The 23,936-nt window shown below is 44.4% G+C and overlaps 1 protein-coding gene and 1 long non-coding RNA gene across 2 annotated transcripts; one reads left to right on the top strand and one right to left on the bottom strand.

Moving 5' to 3' along the window:
- Positions 1-23,855, top strand: LOC136639264 (uncharacterized). The gene is made up of 5 exons (XM_066613310.1): positions 1-110; positions 11,021-11,119; positions 12,828-12,986; positions 15,455-15,533; positions 21,512-23,855. Exons 2-5 carry the CDS (start codon positions 11,044-11,046, stop codon positions 23,031-23,033), a joined length of 1,836 nt encoding a protein of 611 aa, XP_066469407.1. The 5' UTR covers positions 1-110; positions 11,021-11,043; the 3' UTR covers positions 23,034-23,855.
- Positions 740-6,304, bottom strand: LOC136639265 (uncharacterized). Its single transcript, XR_010793661.1, has 2 exons — positions 5,807-6,304; positions 740-3,858 (listed from the first exon to the last, which is right to left on the bottom strand). It is a non-coding gene; the product is annotated as an uncharacterized lncRNA (long non-coding RNA).
- Positions 23,856-23,936: the final 81 nt, after the last annotated feature.

The following is a 23,936-nucleotide window of genomic DNA, read 5'->3' as shown; positions in this document are numbered from 1 at the left end:
AGTCTTGGACTGCACTGCACTGCACTGCATGTCCCTGCTTGGAAGGGGAGGGGTCCACTTGCACGCCTTTGGCGAGGCTCCATACAATGAAAAGTGCTTTGCAAGCTGAGGTGAGGCTCCTTGCACAATTTAGTGTTTTGCATTCCCTCTGGCTACACTACTGGTGGGCTCTTGTTACTTGGGAGGAGGAAGTCTCACTGAGTGCAAATTGAACTACTTCTGAGTAGAGCTGCAAAGGATTGGATCGTTCTGGTAGGCCTTGCAGCTGCTGCATGTGACCCTCTTCCCTCTTGCTGCTTCTGCCCCGCTTCATGCAGTCCTTCCCACCCCCTTCCGCCTTGTCTACAGATGGGATGGGACAGTAGGGGAGTGTTTAAAGGGAACTCTGACACACACACACACACACACACACACACACACACACACACACACACACACACACACACACACACACACGGGCAGCAGCCCTGTTTTTTTTCCCCACAGCTGAGTTTTTAGAGGGAATGACTCAAGACTCAAGTCTTTTTGAGTCAAGTTGTGTGGGGCAGAGACTCATTACTTGAGTCAAATTGCACTGGATTTGCCCATTCCTGGCAGGAACAACTGATATGTCAGCTAGTTGGAGGGGGAGGAAGGGTTAAGCACATCAGCATTGGAGCAGGGTTTCAGGGACACTATCTAGTACAGCGTCCTCAGCTTGATGATGCCTGCACAGAACTAGACCAGCTCACACCAGAGATGAAAGTAGCATTGACACAAACTTTATTTGCTTATGCAGTATTACAAAAACCTTTCATGCATAATTCAAACTCTTAAACAAATTATTGCAATTCTTAAAATGTTACAAAACAATAAGTATTATTGCTTAGTAGAATTGTTCTATAACACTATATAAAAAACAAGCAGCTAATACCATAGTACATTGTCATAAGCGATTGAAGTCATATTTGAAGCACTGTGTACTTTTTGTTTAGAAATAGCAAATATATCCTATTTTGAACAATTGCATTTTTATCATGTTGATTATATTTCATTTGTATATTCTTAGTTCATTCTGATACTATTGCATATTTGTGAAATGTATTTTCTCATTTGGATCTTGATGGGGTAAGATTGCCATCCCTAATGTTTACCCAAGTTGAAGTCAGAGGAGAGCTGAGCGGCTTGAAGCTGCTTCAAACTCCCCAGGAATGGGGGTTGGGATGACACTTTCTCTGGACAACCTTTCAGGATGGAGCAAAGGTATTTGGTTAGGCCACATGCAGGATATTGCAGGTTCGGGTTTGGATTCCATATGTGTATTCAAAACTAGACCCAGAAGACATACCGTATATACTCATGTATAAGTCAAAAATTTGATTCCTATAACTTGGCTCTGGAAACCTGGGTCAACTTATGCACAGGTCAGTGCAGTGGGTGAGCTCAGCTTCTGAGAGCAGCTGCCTGGTGAGGTGGGGGTAGGACTGGGCTGAGAAGGAGGACATGGGAGAAGGAAAAAAAGGAGTAATTTAACTTACCATTAATGATTCAGAAGCAGGAACAAAAACGTTAGCAATTTTAGCTTCTTCTCCAAACAGGAAGAGAAGTGAAAGTGCTTATGGGAATTGTAGTCTGTATGAGGGCTGCTCCTATGGAAGTGCAGCACTGTACTCCTCACAAAGCCTACAACTTCCATAAGCCCCTTCATCTCCCTTCCTGTTTGGAGACGAAGGTAAAGTGAATCCTTTTTTTTCTCTTTTTACTGCTGCCACAGAACAATTCCTGGTAAGTCATTTTCAAAGAATTTTAAACAACCCCCCCCAACTTATCAGAGGGTCATAGAAGATTCCATGATTTTTGTCTCTAAAGCCATATATTCCTTATTATTAAATTTAAGACTATTACATATACTACATATGATTTATTAATTACAAGAAGACTATGCACTGCCTGCTCAAAGGGAAAAAGAGGACATTTAAGTTCTTTTCCAGGACATGAGGCTAAAAAAGAGAACATGTCCTGGAAAAAGAGGATGTCTGATCACCCTGAAGAAAATGTCAGTTAATTGTAATTTGCATACATAATGTACTCTTAAGTTCTAGGAGGAGACACAATTGGCCATCAAAGAAGAAGCTGCTTCAAAAGACACATAATTGGACTGGTACTCTATGGAGCAGTGACTCTTTGCTAGGTATAAATACAGATAATCTGAATGTGTCAGCTCTCTAAACCCTTATGGATCAATCCTTATGTCAGCTCTCTGGTCCTTATGGATCATATACCAATGCTTGCAGGCTCCTTGACTCTCCTTGTCTGTTTCTTTGTAAATTCATTGCCATGAAGAATGAACCCTAGGAAGCTGAAGTCAGGAATCCAACCTTAACAGGAGTAGTTAGTTCAAAGTGAGACTCTAAACACATTATCAAAAAATTATGGCTGGGATCATGTAGCATGTCCTTGAGACAAGAAGATCAACAACTGTCTCAAGTCAAAGCTCTACCGGATAGTCATCCGTCCACTCAAACTCTATGGAGCTGAATGCTGGCCAAAGACAAGAAAAGATGATGGTCGCCTCAGTGTCATGGAGACAAAGATGCTGCGTTGGATCAGTGGTATCACTCATTTTGACCACATTTGCAACAACAACATCCAGCAGCAGTATGACGTCACTCCAATAGCCGACAATTTGAGAGAAGCCTGCTTCAATGGTGCGGCCACATTCTGCGTGCCAACAACAATATTCTAGTGCAGAAGGACCTTCAGTTCGAGGTCAATGGCAAATGACTGAAGGGTTGACCAAAGCAGCGCTTGCTTGACACGCTGCACAGTGACATGAAAATCACCTGCCTACACCCGGACCAAGCCTGCGACTGAGAGAAATGGTGACTCTGATTCAAAATAGCAGACCTCGCCACCACACAGGACAAATGCTGAAGAAGAAGAAGACCAGGTAGCATGTATGCTGTATTTGCTGGATCCAGGCCTAGAGACCAATTCATGAGAGGATAGGATCTAGCACAGAAAGCAGCAAGCCAAACTCACCAGGTCTAGGAAAGTTAGGCATACAGGGATAAGGGTAGGAAAAAGAATGGACAGCAGGGAACAGGTTCAGGAAACGGTTTACAAAAACAACCCATTAGCAGTCAGAAAACAAAGCAAACATGAGAAAGAAATGTGTGAGATACAGACTGTCACACTGCACTTCTGGTATCAAATAGATAGGAAAGTCGATGATGCAGATATTCCATGGTGCAAGTTCCAGTTGTCTGAAAATTCTTGCTGTGCAAAGAGCCACATAATTTGGTACCTAAAGTGCTCATGGAACTAAAGGACACCTTGCTATTGGCCAGTCCAATTAACAGTCTTTTCTTTCTTCCTTTGGGAGAGATAGCAGCTTGGCTGGAACCAATGAGACCCCTACAGCTACATCAATTCAGCAGATCAGGATCAAGAGAGGCCTGACAAAATTTAAGATAGATAAAATTTGGAGTGGCCATGGAAGTATGAATCAGACATTTTGTGCCAGTCCCATATAAACATCAAGGCATGAATGTGAGAAAGGAGACTGTCAAATGGTGAATTAGAACAACAGCAGTTTGACACAGAATTTGAATTGGTTGCAATTATTCCATGAAGATAGATTTTGAGCTTTCCAGTGCTTCCTCTACAATGGCACCAATACAGCTGATTTCATGATACATTCTCCATTTCAATGGCACTATGATCACCTCCATTTCCACCATGAGAATCAGCAGAAGGTCTTAGTGCAAGCGTTGCTGGATCAGTGCTTTCACCAGAAGATGAGGTGTCTTGGCTTGTGACTTTTATATAGATGCAAGAACAAAAAATAACAGCAAATAACAATCCCATTCCACAAATCTAAGGAAAGAAGAAGTAGGGTATGTTAAAATTAATTTTCTATTTCTCCCTTTCAATCATTAATAATGATGGTGGGGGAATGGTTGGCTCTCTGTCCTCCCCTTTCTTTTGCAGTCTAGGAGGAGGGGCAGTGGAGGCTTGAAGGTGGACAGAATGACCTCCACCTATCTTCTGCCTGATGTAACAGCTTCAGTGAGACTCATGGATGGACCAGCCCTGGTTACAGGTCAAATAAAGAGTGAATGCCATTGTTTGGTCCACTAAAGTAGATTAGATATCTTCACTGATTAGATTGGAAGGCACATCGTGGACTTGTCTCTTATGCTCCCAGTGGTTGTGATGATAATGCATTTGAGGAAGTGACAGTGGTGACCACGCAAGACAGGTAATTCCAATCCAAGCCTAAATTTAGGTTTACCCTATAACAACTGCTGATTATGGTGTACAGATGTGCGTTATTTAGCAAACTTCCAGACTTTAAGGCTGCATTCTTTTTTTTTTAGCTTGTAGCACTGGAAACACTAGAGAGCTTTTTTTTAAAACTTCCAGTGCGCTCAAGCCATGTACTTTTTTTAGGTTCCAGAGTGCTAGTCATGCTAGAATTTTTCCAAGCAAGCACAGAGTTAGAAAAGATGGCCGCTACCTTGCTTATGTCACTTCCATCTAGTTTCCTATCTAAAGAACAGAGGAACCTGTAAAAAATATGGTGGCCCCAATAGTGTTTGCAGTGTATGGCAACAACAAGGTGACCGCCATACAATTAATTTCAATGAGGGAACACCGCATTGTCATTTTTAAATTAACTGCGCTGGAAGCATGCTAGTAGCAGTCTTAGATAAGGACACAAGGTTCTTACAGTTACTCAGTTTCATTCAATTACATGCTGTATCAGTGTTTCTCAACCAATGGCATGGGTACCAACAGTGGTACTTGAGACAGTGCCTGGTGGTACTCGCAGGACCCCTGGACACCTGCCGCTTGGAAGCAAGAACAGGAACACGATGCAACAGACAGTGGTAGGAGATTTGGCTCAGTGGGCAGAGCTCCAGAGCATACTTTTCTACACTTGAAAAAGCCATCCCCTCCATCTGGAGCCTCTTACTGGTGTTTGTTGCATTGCATCTGGCCTCCCAAACAACTTTTGGTGCTATTTCAAATAGTATTTCAAATACTTCAAGCCTTTTTTTTTTTTTAACTATACTATGGGTAGAGCTTACTTCCAGAGCACTTGTTGAGCTCCATGCTCACTGATTCAAGACCATTCTGGTAGCCTTTCATTCTGCTTGCCTGACCTACAACAGGAGCCAAGGCACATTTGCTTACTCACATAACCTTGTAGCTTAGTTTTGCTTTCCATAGGGCTCAATACATTTGTCAGCTTGTAGGGAGAGACTTCCTTCTCAGGTGTTTGCAATGAACTAAGGCCTGGTCATCTACTCATGAGTAAATACCCAGTGTAGCTCAGTGTCTACATTCATGTTTAGCTTTGCACATGTACAACAAGGCGCAGAAGCTGGGGAAAGGGATGAGCATCTCTCTCACTGGCTGACTCTCTATTGTAAGTTCCACCCCCAAACCCAAGCATTATTTTTCCCTATTCCAAGTGGATATCAGAGATTTATTACATGTTTTACTTGTAACTTGGAATATGATTACATTACAGGAATCAACATCAATCTCTGGCTGACTGTTAAATCCTGGAGTGTATAACAAGGCCTTTAGGAATTGGGGGGGGAGGGGGGATTCAGGAATAAGTTCAGTCAGAGTTGGCAACTCTACATTTGCTTACACTTTATTTCATTATCTCAGTCCAGTCCAGTTTAATCTAAAGCTTGTGTGTAATCTCTGAATCCAGGGCATCCAACCCCCCAAAAGGATCAGAACCACCGACAAGAATTCCATTGTGTTTTTATTAAAAGCTCCAAATGAGCGGAAGGAGGACTCTTACCTTAGAGATTGCAGAAGCAGTGCTGTCACACGAATTCTCTTTAGGGCAGTTTTCAGCCTCTGAAAAGGACAAACATTCAACATATTTTCCATCCAGAAGGAGTATCACAATCCAAATACAAGCTGGAACTAAAGACCGTAGGAAAATGCAGAACTGTTGCTTACAGTCTTTGGCAGTCATCTTGAAAACAAGTTTTTGAAAATAGTAACCCAGAGGTAGTATACTAACAAATGGAATAATGAAAAAGGCTATAATGTAGGCTCTTCTCATTTTTAAAGAACCAGGACATCGATAGCCAAGCTCAAGTAATCTTTCAATCCCCATCAAAAGGAATGAGGCAATAATGTTTGCTGCTGTCATCTTTACCTTTTCCAATACAAACAGTATCCCTCCCATTTTATTTTGCAATTCTATCTTGGAAGAATTGCTCAAATTCTGTGACTGCTAAGGAGAAGTTGTCTTATCAAACAGAATGAGAAAAATGAAAATGAAAGTATTCTTTTCTATGAAATGGTGCTGGAGCAATGTCATGACAAGAGGTGGGACATACTGCATCTTTCCACGATTGAGAGGAAAGAAATCCCAAACAAAATCAACATTAATCTCTTCTCATTACTTCTGAGTGAAACAAATTGGCAACAAATTTTCAAAACCTCTGAGGACATTTGTTATCCCCATAGAAGTCAAAACTAACGCTCATAAGAAAATAATTGGCTAACATCTGTAGCAGTACTCTATGACAGTGTTTCTCAAACGGTGGGTCAGGACCCACTAGGTGGGTCTTCATTCAATATTTTATTTTTAATATATTAGACCTGATGCTACCACGGTATGTGACTGCATTTGGGGAAATGTTACAGACCTGTACTTTTAACAGGCTAATATGTATATTAACAATGTTAGTTAATGAGACTTACTCCTGGGTAAGTGCGGGTAGGATTGCAGCCTAGGATTGTAGAAAAATTTCCTGCTTGATGATGTCACCTCTGGTCATGACATCACTTCCAGTGGGTCCTGACAGATTCTCATTCTAAAAAGTGGGTCCTGGTGCTAAATGTGCGAGAACCACTGCTCTACAAGAAAGCAGAGTTTTTCCGTGATGGACTGGTAAACATCTCCTCAAGATCACCTCTGCTAATTGGACTAAGAGGAACCTTTTGAATTGTGACTGTCTTGTATTGAGCAGAAGTGGAAGAACTGACCCTATTCATCCTAGCATCACATCTTTTCCAATGCTTGTCTGGGATGTCTCTGTTGTGTCTTGTTTATTTAAGACTATTGATAACAATATGCCCAGCTCACAATATGGAAATATCCCAAGATGCCCAGTTCACCCATAAGGCTCTTCCCTGACCAAAAAAGCTATCCCTCTCAGAGAACCAGTTAACTGTGATATGAGCCTCCAAGGGTGAACAGAAAGGTCCTAGACAAGGGCAATCAACAAACGAGGATAAAAAGGTTAGGGTAAAAGGGATGAGTCAGAGTGCCAGACCCCCTCTAACGGATATCTCTGTAAACAAACTGCCGATGTGTATTGAATTGCCATCCTCAGATCAACATCCTGTACTGATAACATGCCAAATGTTGTTTTGGGCGTCTGCCTGTATGTTATTTTTCCCTATAAAACCTGCATTATTGTAATGCTTCGGGGTCCTCCAAGGGTGTGGAGGTCCCGTTTGCAAACGAGTAAACGTTAAGAAGTTCTTTGAATTCTCCTGTCGCCTGTTTGATTGCCTCTCCAAAATCCAAAGATCCGTGTGTGTGTTCATTCGGGGTCACTATGAACCCTTTGGGGTCTGGGAACTACTTTCCTGTGCAAACCACTTTGTGAAATTTTGTTCAACAGTATACAAAAAATCATCATCATCATCATCATCATCAAGTCCACATGAGTGGACTTTCAGAACATCACCTTGCAGAATATCTATTTTCAAATTCCTAATCTATTGCCCATAGCAAAACCATCAGAGCAATCTGAATAGCAGTTGCAATGCAGTCATGAGGTTTCCTTGCTTTGAGGAGGCCTCTGTGACTGCCCCTTCAACTGCAGGACGCAATGCATGCCCTGTTGGCATGACTGCATCAGTGCTGCAAAGTTGGAAAGGATTGGGCACGGAGACCCTGTACCGAGTTCTCCCTTACCTTTTATTCTGTTTACACAGAAGCTTCTAGCACATTCCCATATAAGGGAAATGCTGTCCGTTGGCGCTTTTGACTGCTTTCTGTTATTTAGGTCAGGGGTCCCCAACCCCCAGGCCAAGATACCGGTCTGTGGCCTGTTAGGAATTGGGCCACACAGCAGGAGATGAGCAGCGGGCAAGCAAGCAAAGCTGTCAGGGTCCGGGTGAAGCCCTGGACCCCAACTTACCCCCAAGACTCCCCTGCTTTCGAAGTAAAAAACCTACCTTACCCTCATGGTAAGATGGTTCATTTTGATTTCCACTATCTGAAATGTCTGCAGTAGATGAAAATGTAGCATGACTATTTGCTTAAAAGAGACATCCAGCAGGACCTGACCTCCTGCAAAGATTAAAACAACAGGAAGTTCCTGTTTCCTGTTCACTTTGTGAAATAGCCTTTAATCTGGTTCTCAGGTTCAAGTTGCAGGAGACACTAGAAATCTGTGGCTTCTGTTTGAGCAAAGAATGGTTCATGGGGTGATGGGAGGAAGTGAAAGGAAACTAGTTTAACCCTTCATCTCATGTCATTTTCTCAATTAAAATTTCTCTCCCAAGTTGCGTGCGCAGCCGTTTTCTTTCAGCTCCCTTTCTTAGATGATGCTTTCAGATTAGGCTAACCAAGTGACATACTCCAAAAGGCAATTTGGAATATGTCATTCAGAGGGACAAAAAAAACTGTGTTTACCAACATTTCCCCTTCTACACATCAGTTAGGCACAAGAATCCCATTCTCCTTTTTCACTAGTAGGCAAATTGGGTAGAGTGTGAACATGTTTAAGGAACACCCTAATGATGGAAAAATATGGGATCATGACTTTTATGGCAAAAACACAACAGTGTATATACTTGTAGGCAAGCTGATGAACTTTTGTAAGGGGGAGTGTTAATATGTAAAGGATGATATTTGGTTCTAAAGGAGTTAAATTCTCTTCCCCATGTCCCTCCCAATGGCAGTTGTTAACAGTTATGCAAATATAGAAAATAACAATAGATCAGATTGTCTGCATAGATGAAAACTCTAAGAAAGCAGAGTATAAAAGGCAGAAGAGAGCTCTCACCTCCTGCTGCCAGAAGAGGGTGACTGACACTGAGCTGATGCTCCGTGAGGCCAACCAGGATATTAGCCTGTTGGGGATTAGTTCCACCAGACCCATTCCATTCTCTTCTTCTCTCAGACTCTCAGTACCCTGAGGCCCTGACCCTGAGATATAGCCTCTAGTCTAGATGGCTTAAAGAGGGACATAGACAACTTCATGGAGGACAAGTCTATCAGTGGCTGGTGATGGCTATGCGCTGCCCCCAGGCTCACAGACAGTGAATACCAGTTGAGATGGCTATTTGCCTACATGCCCCACTTCTGGGTTTCCCAGAAGAATCTGGCAGGCTGCTGTGGGAAAAGGAACACTGGACCTAGATGGGTCTTTGGTCCAGCAGGGCTCATCTTAAGTTCTTCCTGCCCCCTTCCTATGCATGTTCCACTTCTTTCAAGCAGGACCATGTGCAGGAAGGAAGTGGTGCCAGAGCTGAAGACAAGGGGCATGTTCTGAATTGCAGTGGTCCACCTCTGTTTGCTCACTTAGCTACTTAGGAAAGTGGCAGCAGAGGCAACTTCTGACATTCTTCTTTCAACAATGCTAAAGGAAGGGGGCTGATTACTGCTACCCTGATCATTCTCCCACTCATGCAGGAGGGCTGATTAAAGCAATTTGGTGGGTGACAGATAGACGTGGGGTAGAGGGGCTCTCTCAATTTGCTACTTCCCCCAACTCACATTGCAAAGCAAGCATTTCTGTCCACCTCATGGTTTGGCCAGCCCTAACAGATTGCTAGCTCCACCTTCTTCTGGAGAACTGGCAAGGAAGGCAGACCCTTGGGTGGACCTTAAGTATACCAGTATGCTTCTTGGATCAATATCAGCATGGGGATCAGCTCATTGTCCCAGGGGTTTCTAAGGTAAACTGGCATACATCAAACTCAAGACTTGGGCAAAGACTTCTGGGGATGGTAAGCATAGCTTTTGTGATCAAGGATCTTCATGCATCCCCCCCAACCTTGTACCATTGATACACTTTTAGAAAGAATATTGACAGGGTGGGACACATGCCCCCTTAATTCTTGCACAGAATGAAATGCTTGTGTCATTGTACCTTTTTTCTTCCATAATACTATTGGAACAGGAAAAATGGCACTAGCTAAATTTCTGAACATCTTTTAAAAGATCCAAAACGTGCATCATGAATGAAATTGTCAACATTTTTTGAGAAGCCATGCTTCCTTCTAGATAGAATATTGTCTGGCCTTATTTGGCAGCCTTACAAAATTCATCACTTTGTGCTATGCCTTTTACAGCCCAATCCTATCCAACTTTCACTGAATATCACCTATCCTATCAGCACTGGTGCAGCCGTGCCAACGGGGCATGTGCTGCATCCTGCAGTGGAGGGTGGGGGGGCGCAGTCATGGAAGCCTCCTCAAAGTAAGGGAATGTTTGTTCCCTTACCTTGAGGCTGTATTCTGGCTGCATCAGTACTTGGAGAATTGGATAGGATTGGGCCCTTCATACACTGGTCTAGCATAGTAACAGCAGGCCTTTTCCATTTTAATGCTCCTATACCTTTAATACATATTCCAAAGAAGAACATTCTGCAGATGTAGCTTTTTCTAGCTCTAGCAATACTGTGAGTGACATAACAATCAGCATTTGCTTCAGTGTCCTCTTATGCATAACTATTCGTGGTCCAGGAGGCCTAGTGCTGAATGGGTTGGCTGGCATTGTAAGCAGCTTTCCTGCTCGTCACTCTAAAGGAGCAGCAGTGCAATGGACTGCATCCATTTTGCAGGTGCAACTTGGTGATGGGAACCTCCCAGTTCCTGGGGTTGAGCTGACACCAGTATTTGACATGATCTATGGGGAGTTAGTTGGGCAGCTCCTCCTCTACACTGCCAAGCTATAAACATCCACAGTGAGCTTGTATAGTCATCAACGTCAAGATGAAAATTCCGGACTTAGCTGTTCTCTGCCTCCTTATTTTAGTGGCCAAGAACAGTGGCATCATCATGGACAGATGCGACCTGATAAAGCTCCTGATGAACAAGGACATGGATGGATTTGCAGGCACCAGAATAGCAGAGTGTAAGTACCTCTTAGTTTAGTACACATATCCATGTCCTGAATGCTGCATTCCTGAGCAAAGTCCACAGACTTTATTCTGTGACTGTTAGTCTGTGACCACAGACTGTTATTCCATCTCTGAGAGCTGTGTTGAGGTTATTTTTAATCCACATGGGATCTCAACACGTGCCTAAAATGCTCTGTGCCATTGGGCCTGTGAGGAGTATAGGAACATAGGCGAAGTTTGGAATGGTCAATCCATATCAGTTTCAAGAACTGCTCTATGACATTTTAATTTGTAAGTGTTGCAGATTTTAAAAATTGAAAATCTAGTGCCCAAACTGAGCCTCCTAAGAAAATTGCCTTACTCTATCTAATGTTACAGCTAGGGTAATGTTACAGCTAGACTGACCATCAGTCTCAACATTGACCAGTCATCATACCAAGAAGAATAATTTAATAGCAAGTGTGAGTTGTGCAATGCTGTCTTGACTCATATTTTGAGATCCACAATAGCCTACGTAGCTCCTACGTAGCTCATAAGAACATAAGAACAGCCCCACTGGAGCAGGCCATAGGCCCATCTAGTCCAGCTTCCTGTATCTCACAGCAGCCCACCAAATGCCCCAGGGAGCACACCAGATAACAAGAGACCTGCATCCTGGTGCCCTCCCTTGCATCTGGCATCCCCCATTTCTAAAATCAGGAGGTTGCACATACACATCATGGCTTGTAACCAGTAATGGATTTTTCCTCCAGAAACTTGTCCAATCCCCTTTTAAAGGCATCCAGGCCAGATGCCATCACCACATTCTGCGGCTAGGAGTTCCACAGACCAACCACACGCTGAGTAAAGAAATATTTTCTTTTGTCTGTCCTAACTCTCCCAACACTCAATTTTAGTGGTTGTCCCCTGGTTCTGGTGTTATGTGAGAGTGTAAAGAGCAAATGTGGGCACATTCAAATGGGGGCTTATGCTGGGTTGTACTCCAAGTGAGCATGTTTTCAGCCAGCCAATATATGGGATAGGCATTGTATTGATGTTTGGAAATATTACAAGTTACTCAATGGGCAATGGATGAGAAATAACACCAACTGAACAAGAAATAGTGGTTTCGTAACTGCAACAGACAATGGTTGTACGTGGAGTGTTATTACAATTAAAATTATGCAGGTTTAATTACCACAGTATAGTAAAAACCTGAAACTTTACTAGACCGTGCCATTAAACCCACATAATTTTAATAGCAATGCCACCCACAAAAGCCATAGAATGTGTGAATTTGGAGTGTGTTGGTGCGATTGTACAGAATGGGCCCATCATAGAATCCTCTTCTAAAGGCCATTTAGCACTCAAGAGGATATCTGTGCTCATCCTTAGTATTAGTACTATCAGTGCACGCTATCAAGTGCTTCAATGGCTGAAAGTGCTGTGACCCTCAGAGGTGCTAGAAAAAGTTCAAAGAAAGCCCTTCCCCCAGTCCCCACTGCCAAAGAACAAGGATGATCACACACACACACACGTATGCACACACAGGCAATTACTCTTGCCTTTTTCTGAGGTTGCTGTGGCAAGGAACAAATGGGTGGGCACGCAAGTGGAAAAGAGGGAGGCTTCAAAATCCTTCACTCCCCCACTCCCTTACCTGAAGCATCTCAGGTCACCTTCCTCTACAATAGGGCTGGCTATGCAACTCATGAGTTTTAATCCACTTTCCTCCACCAACAGGGATTTGTTTGGTAAACCATAGTAGCCACTTCAACACATCAGCCCTCAGGGTGGGACCACAGACCACCAATCATGGGATCTTCTTGATCAGTGCAAGATGGTGGTGCAGAGATCTCAAGATACAAGTTACCCGCAACAACTGCAACCTACGTTGTGACAGTAAGGAACTTATCCCTACCTACAATATACATGCATATATAATGTAGTACTAGACTCACAAGGCACAGGGACAAGAGACAAGATATTGCCAAACACTGGCAAAAAAAAAAAAATTGAAAGGTTTCATGATCAGTAGATGCATCCCTCTCTCTGTATATAATTTCTTCATAATGAAGAGAACAGATTGTCCTCAATTTCACCTTAATTGAGGCTGAAAAGCATCTAAATATGTGTTTTTCCCCCAACCATTTTGACTGTTCCTATCCTCCATATACATAAATGTAATTTACAACGTTACTCATAATGGTGAGATTCTGTAACACTCTAACAAAAATTTGAACAATTCCATGTTTATCTGAATATTTTGATGTTTCTTAATCGTGGTGCAAGGATTTCAAAAGTGCTGCTGTTTTTGGCATAGCATCAATAGTTTAGCCACCATTGATGCTATGCAGTTGTATAATACGATGCTTATTATATAGGGTGGTTCCCAAACTTTTAGAACTCACTTTTTAAAATGACACTCTGTGGAGACCCACCTAGCTTCATGACACTTAAAACACACACACACACACACACACACACTTTCAGCTTATCAGCTCTCAAGCCTGTTTTTATACTTTTTATATGGTGGGGAGGCATCTTCTCAAGCATTTGTTGAGTCCCATGTTCGAAATAGGATCATTCTGGCAGCCTCGCATTCCCCTTGGCCTGCCCTTCGAAGTGGATTGAAGCACACTTGCCTACTAATGAGTAAATGCACAGATGTGGCTCAGCTTCACTTTCCATAGGGCTCAATACATTTTTCTTGTCAGCTTGTCAGTTTCAGTTTCACCACCCACCAATCAGGTCACGATGCACTGGTGAGTCCTGACCCACAATTTGGGAAACACTGCATTAGGCAATAGGATAGATAAGAACAAAAGAAAATTAAGATAACTTTTTTAGTTATGATACCAAACTAATGGCCCAATCCTATGCCTGCCTCCATTGGCAGGACGGGTGCACACATTGTCACAAACTTGCTGTAAGGCACATTGCAGCAGTGCAGTGGATGCTGGCACTGGCAGAAAGGGCTGTGCCAGCCTGCCAGCACCAGCTGGAGGCCAATCTCTGCTGGGGCAGGTAGGTGCTCCACAGGCCAACGATGGGGAGGGCAGAATGGAGAGGGCATGGATCAGGCCAGGGAGGAAGCCTCTACTGCAGTGGTTCTCACACATTTAGCATCGGAACCCACTTTATAGAGTAAGAATCTCTCGGGACCCACTGGAAGTGATGTCATGACGAGAAGTGACATCATCAAACAGGAACATTTTTAACAACCCTAGGCTGCAATCCTACCCACACTTACCCAGGAGTCAGTCCCATTGACTATCATTGTTAAACAAATATACATAGTAGCCTGTTAAAGGACAGAGCTGCAACATTTCCCCAAATGCAGTCACATCCCATGGTGGCATCAAGTCTAGTATATTAAAAAATAAAATATTGAAATGAATGGGGACCCACCTGAAATTCGCTCATGACCACCTGGTGGGTCCCGACCCACAGTTTGAGAAACACTGCTCTACTGTATCCTACTCCCCCATCCCCAGCCTTTTCCCCTGATGGGGTCGCGTGGATTTGTGCCAGCTATATTGCTTAAACTAGGGTAAGGAGATGAATATCCCCACACCCCAAGGAGACCTCCAGCAGCCTTTAGTCCCACAAAGTACGCAGCAGAGGCTACACCAGACCCACAAGATCACAGCACAGCACTTTCATTAGAATTGGGCTGTCCAATTACCATTGGAATCAGAGCCTTTGCATTGTATACAAAACATTAAAAACAGAATATAAACAATTTTTGTGTTACACAGTGTAATCCTAACTACCATTGACACCATCTTAATGGCTTAAATGCCACATATCCAGCTACTCCAAGCAAAGGGACACAAAACTATATATCACTGGCCAACCACAGGACAGATAATTTCTGCAGGAGCCAGACTGCATGTGCTTCAATTGGGTATTGCCACCACCTTCAATTGTGCCCAAAGTCATAGCAATTCTTACATGAACAGCATACATGAGCAATCCACTTGCCCACATAACTGCTTGCTTGCTGCCATGGCCGGTCCCACTTTATCACTTTTGTCACCCATATTTATACTGTGTCTCTGAAGACTGAAGGGACTTCCAGGTGGGGTTTTCCTATTGTCAAGACGGCTGGAATGTGGATGCAGTACTGCCTCTTAACTGAATAAGTCCAAATATTTCTCCAGAGAGATATAAATGGGTAGGAGACAAGGAAAGCATCTCTTCCCACAGAAACATTTAAGAGGGCCTTCCAGGCTCAAAAAGTATTGAACCCTATCTTGAGGCCGACTATTATAATAAAGGCTTTATCATGCCCCTGGAAAAGTTCCTCCCAAAGATCCTTGTTATGATCTAACAACTTGTCCCTGCTTATCTTCTCTCTCCTCCAGAGCTCCGGGATAACAACCTCAACGATGACATCCACTGTGCAAAGGCCATCGTTCAAGGAGGACGTGGTCTAGAAGCATGGTAAACAGATGGTCTTTATATCCAATGCAATCTTTATCCAGCCATCATTGGGCTCTCCCAGTGCCATCCTTTCAGCAGGACTGCTCCTACCAAAGCTCTTGGAGGGAGGCCTCAGAAGGCAAGGAACGCTATAGCAGAAGGGGCAGACCAAGAGGGTTGAGAAAGGAAAGTGCTGCAGAGGCATTGAGAGAGCCCAGTTATCATGCAGGCTGCCCTTTTAGCAGTGCCACTTCTGCTGAGGCATCACTTCACGGAGCACCTCTGGGTTGCTGAACTGCAAAATGACACCTCAGTTCTGCTAGAAGGGCAGGCTGTGTGATAACTGTGCTCTCCCAGTGTGATAACCAGGCTCTCGCATCTCTTGAAAATACGATCAAGATTTGCACAATCACTTCTGGAATTTGTAGCTAATGAGTTCCTATGCGAGAACGAAGTACTAATTTCTGGCTATCATGCTTAAGCTATTTCTGCCCAACGTTGCATATACGCAACAGGGATCAAATGGGTACACCTGTGGGCTGGACAGAAATGGGTTAATGACATTACTTCCTGCTTAGTGATGTCACTTCCGTCAGCAGGTACCATGAATGCTATTTGGCCTGCTGTATGAAACAAGTTTTACACACCTGGTCAAAAGCCATTTACACTCTGCAAAAGTTCACAAGTTGCTTGGGTCTTTCTTCAGGGATCCACAGATCTCATCTGGGTTTGGTACCTATATCCTTATTTGCAATTCTCATCAACCTTGCTCCTTCCCCTCAGTCCTCTGCCACACACAGGGAACGTAGGGAAGGGTTAGGGTCTCATCTTTGACTTTGCTCTGTGCAATCAGACAGCCTCCACCTCTCATTTGAGCCCGAAACTCAAAGGGACATTCTCAGTGTCTCCAAAGTTCAGTGTGAAATAAGAGGCTCATCTTCTCCAAACTCCAAGCTCAGTAGAAAGGCAGGGGCAGTCTCTGAATTTGCATTGCATAGACAAGGTTCTTTCTGTACTCTGCATCAGATATATGAAGAAATGAGGGGATGGATCAGGAGAAGTGGGCACCATGGTGACCATCACAAACACACTGCATATCTAGTCTTCCTAGCAAATTCAGTGCCTCTTACAGCATGGTCAATGATTCATTCATTTATTTATGTGGCACCATTCACCTATGTGACACTTTACAAAGAAATAGACACATGAGAGATAGCAGAAAAAGGTAAGATGATAGAGGCAGGAGTAAATAGGGAAAGAATATGCAATGCTTCTAACTATGTGGGCTTGGTTATAGTAGAGTGTGGGAACTAAGGAGCTGTGGAAAAGACTGCACAAAAAAGTGAGCTTTAAGGAAGGATTTAAAATGAGAGAGGCTACAAGTGTTCTAAAAGGTAGTTCCAGGCATAAGGGGCAGCAACAGAGATTTGCAGGGAGTTTGAAGGAACAGGAGATCATCGGACAGCTGAGAGTAGTAGACCTAGAAGCACAAAGGTAACAGTCAGGGCTGTAGCAAGATAGAGGAAGAATGGTAGGACAGAGGGAGCTACAGAGGACATTAGAGCAGGGGTGTCAAACTCATGTCATATAGAGGGCTGAAGTTTACTGGTGGACCTAGGGCGGAGCAAACGGGGCAGATGCCCTGAGCGCTGACCCTCTGGGGGCGCCTCCACCAGCCTCACCCACCCCGCCCATTTGTCCTTTTCTTAAAGGAGAAGGGGTGCTCATTATCTCTGCTGGAAAAGCAGTGAAATGCTCACAGTAAGTCCCGTTGTGTTCAATGGGTCTTACCCCCAGGTAACTACATAGAGGATTGCAGCCTGAAAGTCAGCTCCTTCCATTAAGAACTTTTTCTTCCCACTAGAAGTGTGCATCCTCTGGAAGGAGGGGCTTGGCGGTCTGGAAAGGAGCTCACCCCAGGCAAAGCCTGGGCAATGAGGGGTGGGTAGTCTGGGGTGACTTTTTGAGAAGTCCCTGGCACAGTGGAAAGCTGTTAGGCACCCTCCCCCAACACACACACACATACACAACTGATACACATTAGAACCAAAGCATGAACAAACATTCCTTTTCAGCTCATCATCATGTTTAATGCTAAGCACCAAAAAAGGGGTGGTGGGTGGGGAAAATTAAAGAATGCTTCATGGTGAAACTGCTGGGGGGAGGAGAGAACAGAGGCAGCTCTTCAGCTTCTCTTCTGTTGCTTTTGACATGAGAGAATCCCAGTCTCTCCGACCTTGAACTTAGTTAGATTCCCAGAGCTTCTCCCTGGTGCAAAGGGAACAACTGAATTCTTGCCTGTTGTAGAAGGTCACTGTTAAAGGCATAGGAGACATGAGGGGATGGGACCCAAAGCAGGCTCCCACAGTAAGTGTGGTATGGCCTTGCTGGAGAAGCAGAAGTCTGGCTAAATGATCCTGTTTGGGCACAATCCTAACCAGGTCTACTCAAAAGTAAGTCCTATTTTGTTCAATGGGGCTTACTCTCAGGAAAGTGTGGTTAGGATTGCAGTCTTTGCCTCCTAGCCTGGGCTAGCCCTAGAGTTTCCTGCCAATTTCAGAATGCTGTGTACATTTTAGGAAGCATGGCCTCTCTGCCAGTCAAAGCTGTCTGAGTGTGTTTGTAACTGATTAGCTGCACCTTTGTTTTGTGTCTGATTTAAATATCATATGAGGGCAGGGTCATTTTCTGGGCATATTTGCTTAGGAGAGATCTGTGTTGATGTCAAATGCAAAACTAGAAATATAGGCAACTATGCCCCAGAAAAGAAGGTTGTGTTTTATGAGAGGCTTGCAGGATTAGATGCACTGATTTTAGTCCCTGAAAAATACCCTGTGCAAATGCACCATTCTGAGCATTTCGGATTTCATATTATAATGATAACATGGTATACCTAACTCTATGGACCTAAACACCTTTACCTTGTAAGTAAGTTTAATTTATTTCAGTGTTGTTTCCAAATAAATGTGCTCAGGATTATGATTTATGGGCAACTTCTTACAATGCATTTTAAAGAAACAGAACACTTTAGGATGCAGTTGTCTCAGAGAATGCTTTTGATCAGATATTTTCAGAGTTCATAATGCTATTTAAGACAGAACTGTATGTGTGGGAGATGTGCCAAGATTGTAAAATATTCACGACCCTGTGACAATTTAGGGCCCAGTCCTATCCAGTTTTCCAGTGCCAGTGCAGCTATGCCAGTGAGGCAGACACAGAGGCCTCCTCAAGGTATGGGAACAAGGTATGGGCCCTAAGGCTGCAATCCTAACCTCACTTTCCTGGGAGTAGGACCAATTGAACACAATAGAACTTACTTCTGAGTAGACTTGCTTAGGATTGTGCCCTAACAAAGTAATGCGGCACAAGTTTTTGTAAGCTAAAGTTATTTCATCTACCATTTTTACATTGCTATCTTCTATAATACAGTAATAATAATAAATTTAATTAAGTCATGGGGGGGCGCCAAAATGTTAGTTTGCCCTGGGTGACAGATGGGCTAGGTATGCCACTACTGAAGTTAGCATTTATGGTGGCTGTTGAGGGCCAGAAGTGACATCATTAGGCAAATGGGCGGGCTTGTATGCTCACCAGATTTAATATTTTTCCCTCTGTAGTCCTCAAGAGAAGATTTCATAATGTGCCATTTGATAGCAGGGCTTGCAAATTCTGTTCCTTGGAACCCGATACGGTGGCTCATATTCTGTGCCATTGCCCGGCTTTCCAAACACTTTGTGTTACAATTTTAGAACCAATTCTGTCTGTCCTGTCTTGTTCACCGGATGTTCACCTGCATTCCCTTCTGGAAGATACTTCTGTGGTTACCACTGATTTGGTTGCTGACTATTTGTTAGCTGTTATAAGGAAAATGTCCTCATTTGTCCCACCAACTTGAATTTTATGTTGTGATTAGAACCCTGTTGTATGTGTCCTGTTTAAAATTCTGTTTCAATGCCAATAAAGGTTCTCAAACTCATCATTAGGCAAATGATGGCCAGAAATAAGCACTTTTGTTCTCATAGAAACTCAATAGCTGCAAATGACAGGAAAAAAAAAGTGTGCAAATCTTGTTTGTATTTTCAAGATATGAGAGAGCTCAATTATCAAACTGGGAGAGCCCAATTAGAATGGAGGCTGGATAAATTGCTTCCAGGGGCCTTGTGTTTGACACCCTGAGATAGAGGGTGACTGGGAAATGAATGATGGTTCAGGAATGCTGGATGAAGAACCTCTTATTGACCATGAAGCATGGCTTCCTTTACCCCTCTCCTTAAGTCCCCATGCTGCTAGCCAATATGGGTTCTACATTTGCATTACAAAGCAAAATAGACAATAATCCTCATGTGTACGAATGCCCTTCTGATACAGTGTGTCCTCTGACTGAAAACAGCCTCCATTGCTGTGTGTCAGGTTACTTGTCTTCACACCCCTTCCCCTATACAAGCAGAGGGCCTCTTTTGGCATCTTGTGTTCCTCTTACTGTTTCTCCAAGAGCTATTTTCAGCTTCCTAAGGGCCCCCAAACAGACAGCATCACTTGGTCTCAGCTTCTCGCATGTCACACTGGCAAAACAAGCTATGTATTTGTTATGAGAAGTAAAAGAAGGGACAGCTCATCATTCATGCACCATTTCTGGCCCAAAGTGGAGAAGGAATCCTAGAAAAGAACACAAAGATCTGAAGAGTTGGAGGCAGCATCCAATAATAATAGGCACCTGCAATCAGAAAATGAGCAGGCAGACCAAAAAGACTGGGATCCCAACTGCAGTGTTTGGGTGCTACATGTCAGCAGAACTGAGACTGAAACAGTTCCACACACCACAAACTGATTTTTGTTAGACACTTTACTAGAACAAGTAGAGAACTGCAGTCATTGTTAGATAGGTAGAAACCCAATTAGATGTAGGGAGGAAAGCAACCCACAAACTTTTAAAATAGTAACAAACTGCCCCTACTGGTAGAGGCGAACTTTTATACACTCACTGACCGTATTTACATTGAGTGGCTCAGTTATATGCTGTTGCTCTTCCAGCACTTCAAGAGACAGAATGATAAGGTATCCCTGTTCCCCACATCAGTTGACATTTTAGGACTCCGATTCCATGTCCTTTGGCAGAATTTGTAATGGACAAAATGGAATACTGGGCTGAAATGAATAAGATGAAGTTCAACAGGGATAAATGCAAAGTTTTGCACCTGGGCAAAAACAATCAAAGTTGCAGGTATAAAACGGGAGATACACGGCTTGGCAGCACTACATGTGAGCGGGATCTTGGAGTTGCGGTGGATCACAGGATGAACATGAGCCAGCAGTGTGATGCGGCTGCAAAGAAGGCGAATGCAATTTTAGCCTGCATTAACAGAACCGTAGCTTCCAAGTCACGAGAAGTTGTGGTTCCGCTTTACTCTGCACTGGTTAGACCTCACCTGGAGTATTATGTCCAGTTCTGGGCACCCCAGTTTAAGAAAGATGCAGCCAAACTGGAGCAGGTTCAGAGGAGAGTGATGAGGATGATCGGGGGCTGGAGGACAAGCCCTACAAGGAAAGGTTGAGTTAACTTGGCATGTTCAGGCTGGAGAAGAGAAGGCTGAGAGGGGATATGATGGCTCTCTTCAAATACCTAAAGGGGTGTCATATGGAAGAAGGGAATAATTTATTCTCAACTGTCTCTGAAAGTAGAACTAGAACCAATAGATACAAACTGCAAGAGAGGAGATTTTGATTAGGCATCAGAAAAAAATTTCTGATGGTCCGGGCAGTTCAGAAGTGGAACAAATTGCCAAGAGAGGTGGTGGACTCTCCCTCATTAGAGATATTCAAGCAGAGGCTTGACAAGCACCTGTTGGAGAAGCTCTAAGAGGATTTCCTGCCTAAGGCAGGTGGTTGGACTCGATCTATTAGGCCCCTTCCAACTCTATGATCTCATCTATCTTGTCACTAGGATCTACTGAGTTCAGTGACAAGTAGCACATATTTTGACCAAGAATATCTCATTGCAGGACAGCCTGGAGGACCCACTGCAAGGGAAAAGACCTCAGTCAATACACTACCGACTGTAAGCCAGAAGAAAGCACTCCTGGGCCACTGATCACAGTATCCCCCATGACTGCTGGCCAAAGGCCAAAAACTACACATTCAGCCATAGATCTTCTAAATACCACCTTCCCAGCAAATGGTGTCCCCAAGTCTACTGTTTCACATGAGGAGCCCCGAAAACCTACCACCCCAGCAAAGGCTCCCTCAGAATCCACCATCTCACCCAAGGAGCCCCCAAAGCCCACAGTCCCCCAAAAGGTTTCTCAAGAGCCCACCATTCCACCCAAGGAGCCCCCTAAACCCACCACCCCAGCAGAGGCTCCCCCAGAATCCACCTTCTCACCCAAGGAGCCCCCAAAGCCCACAGTCCCCCAAAACATTTCCCAAGAGCCCACCCTTCCACTCAAGGAGCCCCCCAAACCCACCACCCCAGCAGAGGCTCCCCCAGAATCCACCATCACACCCAAGGAGCCCCCAAAGCCCACAGTCCCCACAAAAGTCTCTCAAGAGCCCACCATTCCACCCAAGGAGCCCCCTAAACCCACCACCCCAGCAGAGGCTCCCCCAGAATCCACCATCACACCCAAGGAGCCCCCAAAGCCCACAGTCCCCCAAAAGGTTTCTCAAGAGCCCACCATTCCACCCAAGGAGCCCCCTAAACCCACCACCCCAGCAGAGGCTCCCCCAGAATCCACCTTCTCACCCAAGGAGCCCCCAAAGCCCACAGTCCCCCAAAACGTTTCCCAAGAGCCCACCCTTCCACTCAAGGAGCCCCCCAAACCCACCACCCCAGCAGAGGCTCCCCCAGGATCCACCATCTCACCTGAGGAGCCCCCAAAGCCCACAGTCCCCACAAAAGTCTCTCAAGAACCCACCAGTCCACTCAAGGAGCCCCCAAAGCCCACCACCCCAGCAGAGCCTCCCCCAGAATCCACCATCTCACCCAAGGAGCCCCCAAAGCCTACCATCCCAGCAAAGGCTCTCCCAGAATCCACCATCTCACTCAAGGAGCCCCCAAAGCCCACGGTCCCCACAAAATTTTCTCAAGAACCCACCATTCCACTCAAGGAGCCCCCAAAACCCACCACTCCAGCTGAGCCTCCCTTAGAATCCACCATCTCACCCAAGGAGCCCCCAAAGCCCACAGTCCCTACAAAAGTCTCTCAAGAACCCACCATTCCACTCAAGGAGCCCCCAAAACCCACCACCCCAGCAAAGACTCTCCCAGATTCCACCATTCCACTCAATGAGCCCCCAAAACCCATCACCCCAGCAAAGCCTCCCCCAGAATCTACTGTCTCATCCAAGGAGACCCCAAAGCCCACCCTCCCAGCTAAAGCTCCATCCAAACCTGCTATCTCAATCAAGAAGCACATTCCATCAAATTCAACCCCACAAGCTGTTGGTCCCATACGTTTCACTCTCCATGCTGTATCAATCAAGGAGGCCCAAAACCAGACTTTGCCTAATCACTCTGCAAAATAATTCAAACCTAAAGGCCAAAGGCCATAAACACAATCTAGTTGTGGATTATAGCCCTAAGAGGGGCAAGAAAAGGAATGGCCTGGGCTCCTCCTCACCAGGCCCATTTCCCTCAGCAACCGTTCATCCTCTCAGTAGGCGGATTGGCAGAAAGAGAGAGAGAGAGAGCGATGCTTGGTAGTAGGGCTATGGTGACACATCATGCCATTGTCTCACACCTCATTGAAGGAGACTGCCAAGAATAAATCAGCCCAAGTTTTCTCTCACTGCAGTGGATGTGGCTAGTTGGTTCAAATCCATTTGTAAAACTCAGCTGCATAATCACACTGCTTCCGTGGCCTTGCTGCCCCTGGGCATTTTCAGACTATAACAAGGCTATTTTACTTTTAAGCAGTACATAAAAAGAAAGGAAGCCAGTAACTGGTGAAATTCTAAGGGACAAAGTCTATGCCCTTCTTTGTTGTACTCAGTGGCATACCCAGGTGTCTGGCACCTGGGGCAAAAAGTTTTTTGATATCCCTCTTTAGAAATGCACTTCTTGTTTTCGCTAAAACAAGAAGTAAGTTTGTAAGGGTTCCAGCAGGCCTTCTGAAAGTCGGGGAGGCTGCATGCTGACCCCTGACACACACATTCCCAGGTGTGAATCCCGGGTCAACTGCCCCCACCTTAGCAAAACCACTGGTTGTACTACAGTGTATACTTCCTGGTCATAGTCTGCTTTTTTTCTCCATCTCCTCTGCTCTTCTCTTCCTCCCAAAAAGATGGCACCTTGGATCCACTACCTCCGCGCAATAAAAAAAACTAAGCGGATACTTATCGTACTCTTGGAACAGATTCTTTAACTGTGCAAGTGCAGGACTTTCAATTTGATTTAAATGGACCTTGCAAATGAAGGGGCTCCTTTGT

The sequence above is a fragment of the Tiliqua scincoides genome, chromosome 2, assembly GCF_035046505.1.
Source record: "Tiliqua scincoides isolate rTilSci1 chromosome 2, rTilSci1.hap2, whole genome shotgun sequence".
Lineage (NCBI taxonomy): Eukaryota > Metazoa > Chordata > Lepidosauria > Squamata > Scincidae > Tiliqua > Tiliqua scincoides.
The sequence above is the reverse complement of the archived record's forward strand: the minus strand, read 5'-3'. Positions and strand labels throughout refer to the sequence as shown.

Bases quoted from the DNA above. Each gene is read 5' to 3' on its own strand.
- LOC136639264 (XM_066613310.1), top strand. From the start codon at position 11,044: ATGGACAGATGCGACCTGATAAAGCTCCTGATGAACAAGGACATGGAT. The intron at 12,987-15,454 runs GTAAGGAACTTA...TCTCTCCTCCAG, and splicing joins CTGCAACCTACGTTGTGACA to AGCTCCGGGATAACAACCTC. The intron at 15,534-21,511 runs GTAAACAGATGG...ATCTCATTGCAG, and splicing joins GGACGTGGTCTAGAAGCATG to GACAGCCTGGAGGACCCACT.